The sequence below is a fragment of the Sinohyriopsis cumingii genome, chromosome 1 (assembly GCF_028554795.1).
Source record: "Sinohyriopsis cumingii isolate HCF-2022 chromosome 1, ASM2855479v2, whole genome shotgun sequence".
Classification (NCBI taxonomy): Eukaryota; Metazoa; Mollusca; class Bivalvia; order Unionida; family Unionidae; genus Sinohyriopsis; species Sinohyriopsis cumingii.
Genome location: NC_142961.1, coordinates 27,075,369 through 27,089,042, shown reverse-complemented (window position 1 = coordinate 27,089,042; position 13,674 = coordinate 27,075,369). Strand labels below are relative to the sequence as shown.

At 37.9% G+C, this 13,674-nt stretch overlaps 1 protein-coding gene across 1 annotated transcript in view; it reads left to right on the top strand.

Moving 5' to 3' along the window:
- The first annotated feature begins 11,773 nt into the window (after positions 1-11,773).
- Positions 11,774-13,674, top strand: part of LOC149806582 (uncharacterized) — a 64,238-nt gene continuing 62,337 nt past the window's right edge. The window contains exon 1 of the mRNA XM_089955050.1: positions 11,774-12,514. Within this exon, the coding sequence (XP_089811176.1) occupies positions 12,190-12,514 (325 nt within the window). The 5' untranslated portion in view covers positions 11,774-12,189. The remainder of the gene's footprint in view (positions 12,515-13,674) is intronic.

The following is a 13,674-nucleotide window of genomic DNA, read 5'->3' as shown; positions in this document are numbered from 1 at the left end:
TACAAAACAGACCCTTCTCATTATGATAGTGCTCATCAATTATCATATCATCAATGTTTAAAATATACCTGGTGTAGAATTTGAACTTAAACATACTATGATCACTCCTGATGAATGAAAGTGTTTTGATTATTTAGTTTCTGCAGGCATAACGTTTTCATTGTTATCATAGGCACGGTGTTCCTTTGGAATACTACCGTGGCTGATATTATTTGGAAGATCCACAAATCCAAATTTTCCTTTAACCGACTTTTGTCCATTTTTCAATGACAAAAAAAAAAATCACGCCTTTGCATGTGAGTAAGCATAACTGTGTCGATCAGCGAGAACAACGACGAAGTTACACTTTTAAAAACAATCGATAGCGTATGTGTCAGCACAGCCTTTTTCGATTAGCGAGAACGACCATCATACTTAGCCTTAAGAGTATTTTTAGGTATGGGCTAGAGTGTCAGAACTTTTTCACTAGGTTGAAAAGTTCTTTCCTCTGTAGTTTCGTGATACGCTAAGTTATTTGATTTAGTAGAGCGAAATTAATTTCCTGCTAGTTCACAAGCCGTTGACAACTTATATTTGAAATCAGAAACAGTCAAGAGGATTCATTTTTTAATCCTCTGTTAAAAGAGATTTCTCTTTTAACAACGTCAGTGGTCCATGGACAATGTCTAAAACCTAGCTTGAAAGGACGAAAACCGGCCATTTGACAACAAGATCTACAGTATTTCGAAACATCAGTTTTAATTTTCGGCCAATACAAAAGATTTAAGACGATCTGATAAGTCTTATTGTGACTAGCCAATGGAGTTTCATGGGCTAGACTGCGAATTTCCTGTCTATACGACTTAGGAACAACAATTTGTTAGCTTACTGACCACCAGTGGATACAAAAGGTGTTCTCCATTTTCTCATAAGGACCCAATTTTTAACAAAATAAGAAAGTGGCACATCTGCGGCTTCAGTGTCGTTAATAAACAGATCTCAGGATCTTGTTCCTGTTCGACGACAAGTGATTGTCGTTCGTCACCTTGATCGGAATTTAAGAAACTGAGTAGTAAAATTAATATCACAATGTTTCAACACCTTTTTTTTATCAATATCAAGAGTAAATGTGACCTCATCTAAAAATTGACCAATAAATATGTCAGCCAATGGAATAATATCTTCATCAAGTTCATTCTCAAGTTATCTTTTGGTCATAATTCAAATAACTGTACAAGCTTGGTATAAATCAGGAATTCCAATTTTTAATAGGATCACCTTTTTAATCCAAACAAGACTTGCCACTTACAAGACGATTAAGCACAACCTTATCTCCAGCTAAAAACACCGTCAATGGGCAAATAATCATCCCTCCGACAGTCACAGGTACTGATACTAAGTATGATGATTAATTTAAATAATTGAGCGGAACACTAACAAAGCCACATTCTACTCCCTGAATAAGAACAGTTTCACTTGAAAAAGACATGAAGTAAGGCAAAGTAGCTCACAACAAAAGACTTTGAGAAGCTCCAATGTAACTTAAATTATTTATAAGGATTGTGTTGGCAAAATCAACAGTACGTTACATCTGAAAATTTTGACATGAATGATTTATAATTCTCCATAATAAAATCAGACTAGTTTGTATGAACCAACAAAAGTATTGTTTCCAATATATGACCGTGACTATTACCTCTTAGAAACAAGATCATTTGGAATATCTATGTCTTTATTGCTTATTTTTTAATTTATAGCAATCAGAAATAATGTACCATAATTTCTTACAATAAGGGCACATAGGAAAGCATAAGGATTTCTGATCAGTCTTATGTGAAGTTTGATTCTTATCAGTTGTGTCAGATTAAAATTTGGAAGTAATAATCTGCTACTGAGATGGTTTCATATCAAGAACCTGCTGAAGTGAAAACTTATCGTTAAAAGAAACTTTGTGAGTCTTTGAATCATTTTTTGTGTGTGATCTTCATCGTTTCTTTTTGGAGCTGAAGTTTCCTTACTCTTCTGAATCGTCTTGTGGTGTATCATAGCGATCAAGCGCCCCTTCCAAGATAGTCAGTGTTGCTTCAGGATAAAACGAGGGACCATATATATGGTGTTTGAAGCTCGTCAACTCCAAGAGAAATGCCAGGAACATAACTCCAACATGCACATAATATTCATTGACATGACAACCGTCTTTGACAGTCAGCTGTGGAGGCCTTTGGAAGATCATAACAAAATTTAATTGCCCAGAGAAATTCATGATGATGACATGCTCGATCTACAAGGGGAGGGGGTGGTAATTTTAAGGAAATTGACTGAAAGATCATGCATACCGATTTTTGTGTATTATAGATGATATCATTCTCAAATGCGTATTATTCAGATATCTGTAATAATTTCGTGAAACCGACCATGGAAGGACTTATCAATGACATCAGCAAAACTAAAATTGTTTTTAGGAAAATGACACATTTGGTGTAAAATGTTACCCCACGTGACACTGGCCCCGTTTACAGTTTAACTCGTCTATGCATATACTAAATAACAAAGGGGAAAGAACACCTCCCTGCCTTACCCTATCGGTTAAATATTTGGAGCTGGATACTACACTAACCTATGCACATAATACAACTGTTTGCCATGCTAGTTAACTAATGTATGAGCTTTGTAGACGAGTATTTGAATATCAAGCAACGTTTCAAAGAATGTCTAATGATTAAACCTATGAAATGCCTTACAAGCGTTGTCTACAATCATGTAATAGTTGATAGTTTCCTTACAAGACCTATCAAATGCCTTACATGCGTTGTTTACAATCATGTAATAGTTGATAGTTTCCTTACAAAACCTATCAGATGCCTTACAAGCGTTGTCTACAATCATATAATAGTTGATAGTTTCCTTACAAGACCTATGAAATGCATTACAAGCGTTGTCTACAATCATGTAATAGTTGATAGTTTCCTTACAAAACCTATCAAATGCCTTACAAGCGTTGTCTACAATCATGTAATAGTTGACAGTTTCCTTACAAACATAGAGGCGTAAGTCTGTTGAATGTTGCTTTTTAAAACCAAACTGATTACCAGATATTGTGACTTCACATCATTGTAGTACAAAATATTCACATAATTTTTAAATAACTGTTTTCAGAGCTACAGGTCTATAATTTTTAAATAACTGTTTTCAGAGCTATAGGTCTATAACTTTTTGCGTCCGTCAGGTTACCAATTTTACTTTTCAGTAGCCGGATAATTGTAAAATTTGTGAAATCATCTGGAAAAAAGTTATCTACAAATATATAATTAAATAAAATCATCAAAAGGACGAGAAGTCCACTATCTGAAAATTTAAAATGTTCCACGTACAACAAAACTGATCCTGGACATTTACCCTCTGTTTGTTTAGCTATGACACGTTTGATCTCAGAAAATGTGATTAGTTCCATACGACTAGAAGAGGCCTTGAATGCTAAAAACATACTCCTTATTCCGATCGTTTTTATCACTAGTTGGTATTATCTTCGCGGACCGACTGACTGTCTTGCACTTGTTATTTCACAGACTTTTACACAGTCAACAGTGTGTGTATCTCCGCGAGACGCTCACGTGATGCTCATTTGGTACGGCTCAAGCATGTTTTTAAAATATATTTTTGAGATTGATGCAGATAACGCGTGGACATGTTCGGAAAACTGATCTGGTAATTATCCGTATGTGGTCTGCGTCGCGTTTGCAAAGAAGTTGCTAAATCCATTTGCGTTCCGGTGTACTATGTTTTGTAACCCGTGTGCTTATGTTCATTATGTTCCTTTGAACAACACAAATACGTTGGCGTTGTTTGCATGTTTCGCTGGGTGACACAGATGCGGTCGATATTTGGTGACGCCCGCGAGAAACTGTTCGTGCTTGAATTTCTGATTGTCCTGCATGACACCGTAAATCATGATTTTGTTAATGTCACCGTTGATATCGTCAATGGACGGGGATTATTGATGTCTGTGATATATTCAATAAGGCCGTCTAGCAGCCCACTCGTGTTCCTAGAACCGGGATTGCTGAGCTCTGTGTACACACTTTGATTTAATCCTTGAGAATATCATCCGCACACGATTGGTCACACGTAAGCCAGCACATGAAGAGATTTAGTAACAACTGTCTTGCCTGATCCGGATGACCCGATGATGATCACTCGAAGAGACTTGTGGAATGCCGCGTGGTGCTTTTTTGGCTGCATAGTTTTTGCTGTCCGGGAAATCGATTATGTTAAGTGACAAATTCTTGTATAACATGGATGCAAATAGACGATCATATCGTGCTCAATGTCATGTGTGTACGGGGACGTCATTTAGACTAAGACAGTCACGCGAAACCTAAGATGTGCACGCGGGGGAGGATGTGTGCAAGAAAACGGTCTCGATATTGCATCTCAGTTGTGTAAACTGCCAAGCACTTCATGAACCAAGTATCCTGGCGCGAAATACCTACCTGGATACAGTTATTGTTGATCAGGAACTCGGCTCGATATCAGATTGGACATTCGTGATCAGCCAGACGTTGGTGAAGCGCAGACGAAACAGAATAATACCGTGTTTTATCACAACGACTTCAACCGAAAGACTTGAACAAAGCCCTATACAATGGCTCCGATTGTTACAAATGGATCACGGATGAGAATTTCCGAGCGCAGTGTCTGCGTTGATAGAACTCAACCGATGAAAGATTCTCCAGAGACACGCTAGGGTTCATCGAGGTCAAACCATCTTTGAGCGATTTGATCGGTCACTTTCTGAGCGATTTGTTTGGGAGTCAGTAAGCACAAGAAAGTGTACAGAGTGCTAGCACTCCAGAACAACGATCTCGTAAATGGGTCGCATAACTTTCCGTTGTTGCCGCGTAAATAACATGGTTTCACACGGAATTTCAATGAACCCCGATTATGCAATCAGAAAAAAATAATCATTGATACCGGTAAAGCGTTGAGCATTAACGCGGCAAATCGATCTCATTGAACCAGTACTTGGTCGTGATGCCATCATACTGTTCCTGTATTAGCCTGGATAACTAGATGGTGCAATAAAAAGAGCTGCTGATCACTTTCGGGCTTGCCCACGCACATGACTTCAGTTGTAACCCGTTATAGCGACACTCCAGTTAAAAGTTATCTTGGAGAATTGGGATAATCCAAACGTAGATTTGGTCGCTAAGAACTGCAAGTGAAACCCGAAAACACACAATTGCCATACGAATGGATTGTCTGAACGGCAATCACGACACTATAATATAACGTTACAATATTGAGGATCACGATGTATGACTAATCGACTGTCGCCGGCTCCATTATCCCATACCGTTTCGAGGTGCATTTGATCCCAGAGATTTTTCTGCTACTCTGTTAATGCGAAATTATCTTCTACGGCAATGTTATGTTCGTGTTTTTTTTATTGTCGCAGCTAAATGAGTATAGCGCGAACGAGATTGTCATTCTTACTTTACCCGATGTGTGTGTGTGTGTGTGTGTGTGTGTGTGTGTGTGTGTGTGTCGATAACCACCATCGACAACTGCGACAGGTATTCGACCCAGGACACAGCCAGATACGTGAGGTTTGACAATTCGATGCGATCGTCGATGATGCAGGTTTGTTTTTTATGCGATATCCTTAATCCTTGTGAATTTTGAAACGTTATCGCCTATTTGATGCACTAGTATGACGGCTTACCATCAAAGCCGGTTGTAGCGCTTGCTCGATATCGTTGAGAATCAGCGTGGTAGTCATATTTGAACTAGTATAGTCACGGGAATATTTCTTCAGCGACTGTCTTGTGGATGATACAAATGGAATAGTGTTTCAGAAAAATTTACTTAATGATGTTAGATAGTTCCTGTTAAATCTCGTCGCGCAATCGTTTATGCGGAACCACGATAAAGTCGGCGGGAGTCAACGTGGACAGGAAATCCTCTTTGGACATGGGATGGTAAGTTGTACATTTTTGGTCATACTGAATTCGATCAGATTTCAGACTCATTCGGAGATTCGGCTGCTTTGGTGGAGCTATACAGTTTCGCATTTTGCATAAGGGTTAGGATTTTAAAGAAAAAGAATTTCCCCGGCTTTCCTCACTGGTTATACTGGCTATTTAAAAAAGACCTTGTATATCTTAGGTATAATGCAAAGAACCTTTAATTCCCTTTATTTTGGTGTATGATTGATGGGTGTACTATGGGTTATAGAGTATACAGCTTGGCCTTACTTCAAATGTGCACCTTTCAAAAAAGTGCTAGCTCTACTTGGTCATTTTCACTTCCTGAACTTCAGAGGTCAATTGTATAAAAAAGAGCTGATAACTTTTTTTACATTTTATATATTTGGTAATTCATTCATTGCACTTTCAGAAGCTGGTATTGTCTAGTATGTCAAAATTCATTTTCCCTATTTTAATAGCTGCTATGTATAGGGCACTTTAGACTAATTCAGACTGACTTTTTAACACAAGGGAGCAGTCATTTTAGTTAGCAGTGTGCTTAAATCATGTAAAATTTCCAAAAGTACAATATCCAAAAGAAATATCATCCACATTACATTAATGTAGCATAGAGATATGCCAACATTCTCTCCACTGTGCATGTTTTAAATGCGAACTACTTCACCTTACATACGTCACTCTCTCAAAAGTACATATTATCTGGTGAGCGCCACCTTTAGATGATCGTCTTTGGCATGATAATCATCGTGGACTTCTTCACAATAATCAACAGTACTAACCATGCAATCGTGAGGAGATTCAAACGCCATAAGGCGGTGTGAGGGTATCGCCTTGCTCTGTGTACACGATCATCCATGTGGAGGATTTTTGCATCAACCATGTCAAGAATGTTTCTAACGCGTGTCTGGGAATTGCAAGGATCTCATTCCAGATAATCACGCGTGCAAAGTATTTTGTATACATCCTGCCTAGATCCCACGTATCCCCGTTGTACTTGAAGAAACTATGATACGTCTGTGATTTAACGCCTCCATGTAACATCCTCTTTGCTCACCTGGTGAAAGTGTAATAGCGATAATATTCTCCTCTGGCCGTGATATCGGACTATTCCGGACGCATTCGCAATTGTTACTGTTTGATTCTCCAGTGACGGAATGGTGCGTCAGGGGGCGATATTGTTACGTGTCTAGGCTCGAATAAACAATAACACAAGAAAGAGTGAAAACAACAAGCTTTGAAAAATATAAAAAATAATTTATTTCCCTGGAAAAATAAAAATACTGTAAAAATGAAAAAATATGAGAACTTACGGTTTCGAGAATCAAATCCAAAAATGATACAAGAATAATCCACGAATAAAGTTTTTGCAGTCCTAATATTTAAATGTTCTAATGATTTCAAGTTCGAGTCCCGACGAAGAATCCAAGATGGAAGGCGATGACGTATCATGTAGCCTGTACTGTGTTGACGTCTACAATTCCTTGTACCAACACAATAATTTATCCTCCGGACTTGGAAATCCAAACAGAATTATCAATAAATATCCTTGTTCAAGAATTCTGTATGAATACAATAATATTTCCAGAGAAACTAAATAATCTTTGAGAGTCCAAATAATTTGGAAAAAAAATAACTAATAACTAAAAAACTCAAAGGTTCATATTTGGTCACAACAGAAGAAAACAACTTGACATCAAGTGTTTAAAAGCAATGGACTTTGATATCTCTCTCTCTCTCTCTCTCTCTCTCTAAACATCACTATTAATACTAAGTACTTTGCAATTTCGGAAATGCCTAATTGCGAAATATATTGCGAAATAGAGGATGACGTGATCATGTTTACATGTAAAAGACACATTTCCTGCATGTCCTTGATAAAAACCAATCATTTTTCTCCTAGAAAAAGTTGTTTACTTGACCCTCAGTCAAGGTCAGGAACTAAGCCAAAAAATAGAAACACGTGTTTCTATTTTAGGTATCTAAGGAAAACTCAGGTCAAAATGAATTTTCTGGAAAATATCACATTCCTAGTAAATAAAATTACATTATACTGACATGTAAAGAAAATAAAAAGACTCCAAAACCCACAAATAATCAAAACAAATCAAATCAAACACAAATTAAATCAAATATAAATTAAATCAAATATACGTAACAATATCAACGTGTCTTTGCACGATTGTGAAAATGGATCACAGTTGTTAAATAATTTACTCACATTGTTAAATAATTGATTTTAGAAAACAGCACCGTTTGACATAATTGAGCACGGGAACATTTTCCAACAGTGATGGATCTTTTGCTCGAAGTAAAATGAAACAGTGGCGACTCTGATGGCATGCTGGAGAAATCTGTTAGATATCGAAACAAACTGATGCTGACGTACGTAAGCATGGCATATCTCAGGTAAATGCATTGAGGTGTTCTCCGTCGTTGTAAATGATGATTTGTGCGTGGCATGTGGTTCATCTGATAGATTTGCAAGCTTTCTGGACACGAATGTGCCTTTGCATGATGTGCCTTTGACAAGGAAATATTATTCTACCGGAAGATTAATTATTCATCGACACATACGTGTGCAATCCGCTTATACCCCCGTGGTGAATCTGCGACTGATCATTTGTCTGATATCTTTGGCGCCTGAAATTCAGTTAGGGTCTTGTCGGAAGACTGTTAAGGCATCCAGACATGCTTCTTTTGCCCGTACGCAATTAGTTGCTTCCGAGACCGTTAAACTTGTTAATATATTCAGTTCGAGCATACAGTCGAGCATACAGTGCAATAAAGCAATCGTAGCTCGTCTGTGTGGATTTATAGATATCGTATTGGGACGCGGAGGATCAAACTTAGTTCCAAACCACGCAGGGATGAAAAAATGGACGCTAGGGTGGAACTCAGAACTGCAGATCAAGACAAATTTAGTCAGATCGATGTTGGGTAGCTTCCCATTGATGGACATGGGCGTTTGTTCTTGCGTGGAATTGACGAATCGCGCTACGTACGGCTGATATTCACTTAGACACACGTTGCTGGCATCGTGCTTGGTGTTCAAGAAACCATAATGTCAATATTTAAAACAAGATCTCTGAACATCCTTTTTAAAACGCTTTGGAGTTGGTCTCCGGTTGTTTTACTTGCTGAGCGAAGTGCGACACCTCAGAAACTATCTTGAATGACTATTGACGCTAACATCAGCGCTGGACGTGTATAAGAAACTGAAGACGCAGAATGGTTCATGAAACACTTCGGCTGGATAACACTCACCCGACGGCAACATACACTGATCAACGCTGTCTGACGTTGGATCACTGACGACTAACCAGATCGATACTGGATTCTGCTTGATGATGTCCGAGAAAGTATGAAAAGTATTACCATGAGAGAATTTGACTGTACGTCTTTCCGGAAACTGCAAGTCGGGTGAGCACGCATGTGCGTTATGTTCGATGAGTTCAGTGATGCTAATATTTACCAGAATGTTACAAAATATTGCCTGGTGTCGTTTTAATGACGATCGGACTCTTGATCGAACTTCTTTTTAATGCTAATGCATTCTCGAGTTTCGTAAAGATGTCACGAACTCGTAATTCCCACTGTGATATTTTCTCGTGCCTATGTTCTGTCAACACATTTAAAATAAGTGCGTTTGTAAAATGCTGAATATCGCAATTGGCCACACAATTTATCGTACCAGTGTGCATTAGCATCAATGTTTCTGTGTTGACTCATTCGTGACATAAATAAATACCCTACACAACCACGATAGACCGGTATGCATTTTCGTAGCAAATTTTATCAATTCCTGTTAGTAAGTCCGACAGTGATGATTTTGATAACAACGTGCTATCCACTACCGCGTTCCTCGAGCACTGGCTCGATCTTGCTCCGGATGAGCCAAGTGTCGTTACGATTTTGTATAATATATTTAATTTGTATTGTGTATTGGCTTTCCTCCATTATTATATGTTATGTATAGCTATACTGTGTAAATGACCTTTGACAGTAGTTGAGTTTAGCGCCTACCTGAGAAAAATGCCATTAGTTTTCAAACAACTTATTACAAAGCTAATATTTATCTATTAGTATAAATAATATATTGATAGCCCAAGTATCGAACGTAAACATCTTTACCTGTAATTAAGTTTAGGACATGAGTTTTTCACTTGGAAATTCCTGATCTTCTTGACAATTTAGAATGTTCAAGAAACAATCTGTTTGCAATTTGATGGGAAGGTAACCATCATCCTGATTCTGTTATTGTGCCTTATATTTTTTATATCAATGTTTTTTACTTCAAAAGTACTCATTCCTACCTAAACACCCGAAGTTGAATCAGTCTTATGGTTGTTTTCAGTTTGAATTTAAGAGCATTTGTTTAAATTATTCACTGGAATTACAAAGTGATATTAAATTTTCGGACTAAACATGTCGATAGGACAAAGCACTACAATATCTGCTCGTGCAGATAGGGTTAATATATCGGAACAATGGCTGGAGAAAATGATTGTTGGCGGCAATTCAATTACGTGGAATCGGTGGTGTCACGAATGAAGCGCAGTCTCCTTTACGTTTCTAAGATTACTGCGCAAACCGAATAATATTCGCCCGCAAATCGCTTATCACGGCAGATTCATCCTTATCAACGTAAACCTGGAGAGAACCAATAAAATTATACATTGCCATCATTCTGAATTCACTGGGGGTCAAGTGTTTGCAAGACATTACATAATATCCCGCTATAAATCATTGATCTATCCATTTGTTTCTCCTATTTTTTCCGCCCCCAGTAATGAAACTTTGACAACGATGTATCACATGTAAAGATGTAGTTGAGTTATCGCCAATAATTTTGGTTCGTGGAAAATGGAGCTGTACAGCACTGTTTTTAACAGGCTGTAAATGCTACAGCAGTAATCAGGGTGCTAGAAGTGCTTCTAATACAGACAGGCTGTAAAGGCAACAGCGGTAACCAGAGTGCTAGAATTGTTTCTCTTGCTAACAGGTCGAGTTTGTAGCAGAAGCACTAAATGGCGGCAGTGGTGTTATTACAGCTGTATAGCGTGATGGGTAAATGAAGTCCTTAAGTGTAAGGAGTGAGATGGGGGTTCAAGGGGCGGCAGCTCCCTCGTTGGGACCTGTTATAAATCCCTCGGTGGTTTGTCACTGGGTCGGGAAACCCCCTCCCATCCCGCCCCATGAATCCAACGCAATACAATTACATTAGAAAAATCAATTTAATACTTCTCCTGGCTTGTTGTTGGGAAAAGAATTGAACATAATGTGTTGCTGTTAACTCTACAATATACGGTATATATATATATATATATATATATATATATATATATATATATATATATATATATATATATATATATATATATATAACACTTGTCGAAAAATATATTTTAATGCTTGAGAAAATTCACAATGTGCGTGGGAGCCTGATTTCTGTAATGCGTGTCTCACAGACTTGAAGATAGCGAATTGTAGTAACGCAGGCATTAAGTCTACATTAGGCGTATTGCCGTTGACTTTGATGTTGTAGAGCCATTTAGCTCAGTTGGTAGAGCGAAGGGTCACGAGTTTAATGCCAGCCCAGTTCAGTCCGTTAAAAAACAATATCAAGAATTATTTTATAAATAGACTTGTAGAGACATTCCTGCTTTATGTTTAAAAATTAAAGCTTTCAATCAGAGATTAAACTGAAGAATTTTGTTCTGTCAGCGACTTTCAACTTTGTCAATAGTTGGAATGCATTGTTGGAATCCCTTGTCAATTCCAACGCCGTTGTTAAGTGCGATACACTCTTATCGATATTATTGACATTTCATTTCACCTTCAATTGCGCTATTATTAGTCGACCGGTGATATGTGTTGGTTCTCGTCAAGCGGAACTACGGAGCTCTCTGTGCCTACATACATACTATTAATTCTGTGTAACCCCATAACCCATTGTGGGACAGACGCCTTTTAAATAGCGTTCACCAACACATATCTGGACTCAACTTGCCTATATACAAGTCAATGACGGAGTTCCTACCCGGGGTAGTCTTGCTAAAGTGTATAGTAAGCATTTCGAGATTTAGTATCTGAACTGGGTGAGAAAACTTGGGGAATGAATTAACTGAATTGTGTTACCAACACATTTCCACAGCTCATACGTGTGATTGTTTGACACTCGAATTTATAAATATCGCAGACAGTGGATTTGAGGTCGAGAAAAATGTCCGCTCGCAATATGTTGCTTTCCAGAGAGAATTCGATGTCGGAGGGTGTAGGGGAGGTAAAGAAAGCCCAGTGGAGTACCCAAGCGTACACCGTAGAGAATCTGCTGCAGCAGTTCACGTTACCTCAGATCGTCAAGTGTAATCCACAAGCAATCATGGTGCGCCGGGATAACCCCATGCCCATCAACCTGGGCCAGCCCCTACTCCTGTACGAGTCCCGCATGGTAGAGAAGCTGCTGGCCCGAAATGTGGTTATAGACCCTATAACTGGCCGATTTACAGAAAACGATCAAACGGTCGTAATCCCCCGAGATTATGAAGGTACGTCTCATGTTATATTTTTAACGTTTGTCTGTCTGTACATTTCTACTTTTCTTCCCCTACGTGTATTCATTCAGCTGTCTCTATGTATTAAGCTAACTTGAATTCTCTCTCTCTCTCTCTCTCTCTCTCGTTTTTTAATGGAATTTTCTTTTGACCGTCGCTTTACTATAGTTGCGACATTCCATGAGCCCAGCCTATCGAAATTTCATCTCACCATCCAGCATTCTCACTGCATGAAGTTGACAGAAACTTCTGAACACGCTACTTACTCAAAATCATTCGTGGAATGCAGGATATAAATGTGTGTATATCTTTCATTTGTTTTTGTTTTTAAGCCCTTAGCTTAATAAAACAAAGACACTTTCTCGTATGCAGATAAATATACACTATTACTGGACTACTGTACACATAAATATACACCTTGACTGGACTAAAAGTATACATAAATATATGCTATTACTGGACTACTGTACGCATAAACATACACCATGACTGGACTAATGTATAAAACATACACCATTACTGGACTAGTGTACATATAAATATACACCTTGACTGGACTAAAAGTATACATAAATATATGCTATTACTGGACTACTGTACACATAAACATACACCATGACTGGACTCAAGTATACAGAAATATATGCCATTACTGGACTACTGTACGCATAAATATGCATTATTACTGGACTAATGTATAAACATACACCATTACTGGACCACTGCATACATGTATACCATTACTAGACTACTGTATAAACATACACCATTACTGAACTAAAGTATAAATAAACAAACATCATTAATGGACGACTGTATTCTAAATAATTACAAAGCGGTCTTCCATTCCACTACACAAATCCAGCTCTGTAAACAATGCCATAAACGTTTTCAACAATACGTTTTGTATTTATTATACCTAGTGTGCAAGCACGTGTATTGACATAAACTCTTCTTGGCATACATACAAATAGGTGCCTGGATTGTGAAATTTGAGACGTTTCCTTGTTCATACATTGAATTATGGCAGACCTGAAATTTGCAAAGTCAGTTCTGTTAAAAATATTTTTAATCCATTTTTAACTTTGTGAAGTTGACATAAACTTCTCAGCACACCGGATATTCAGTCAATTTATAAATGATAGACGTTTTTC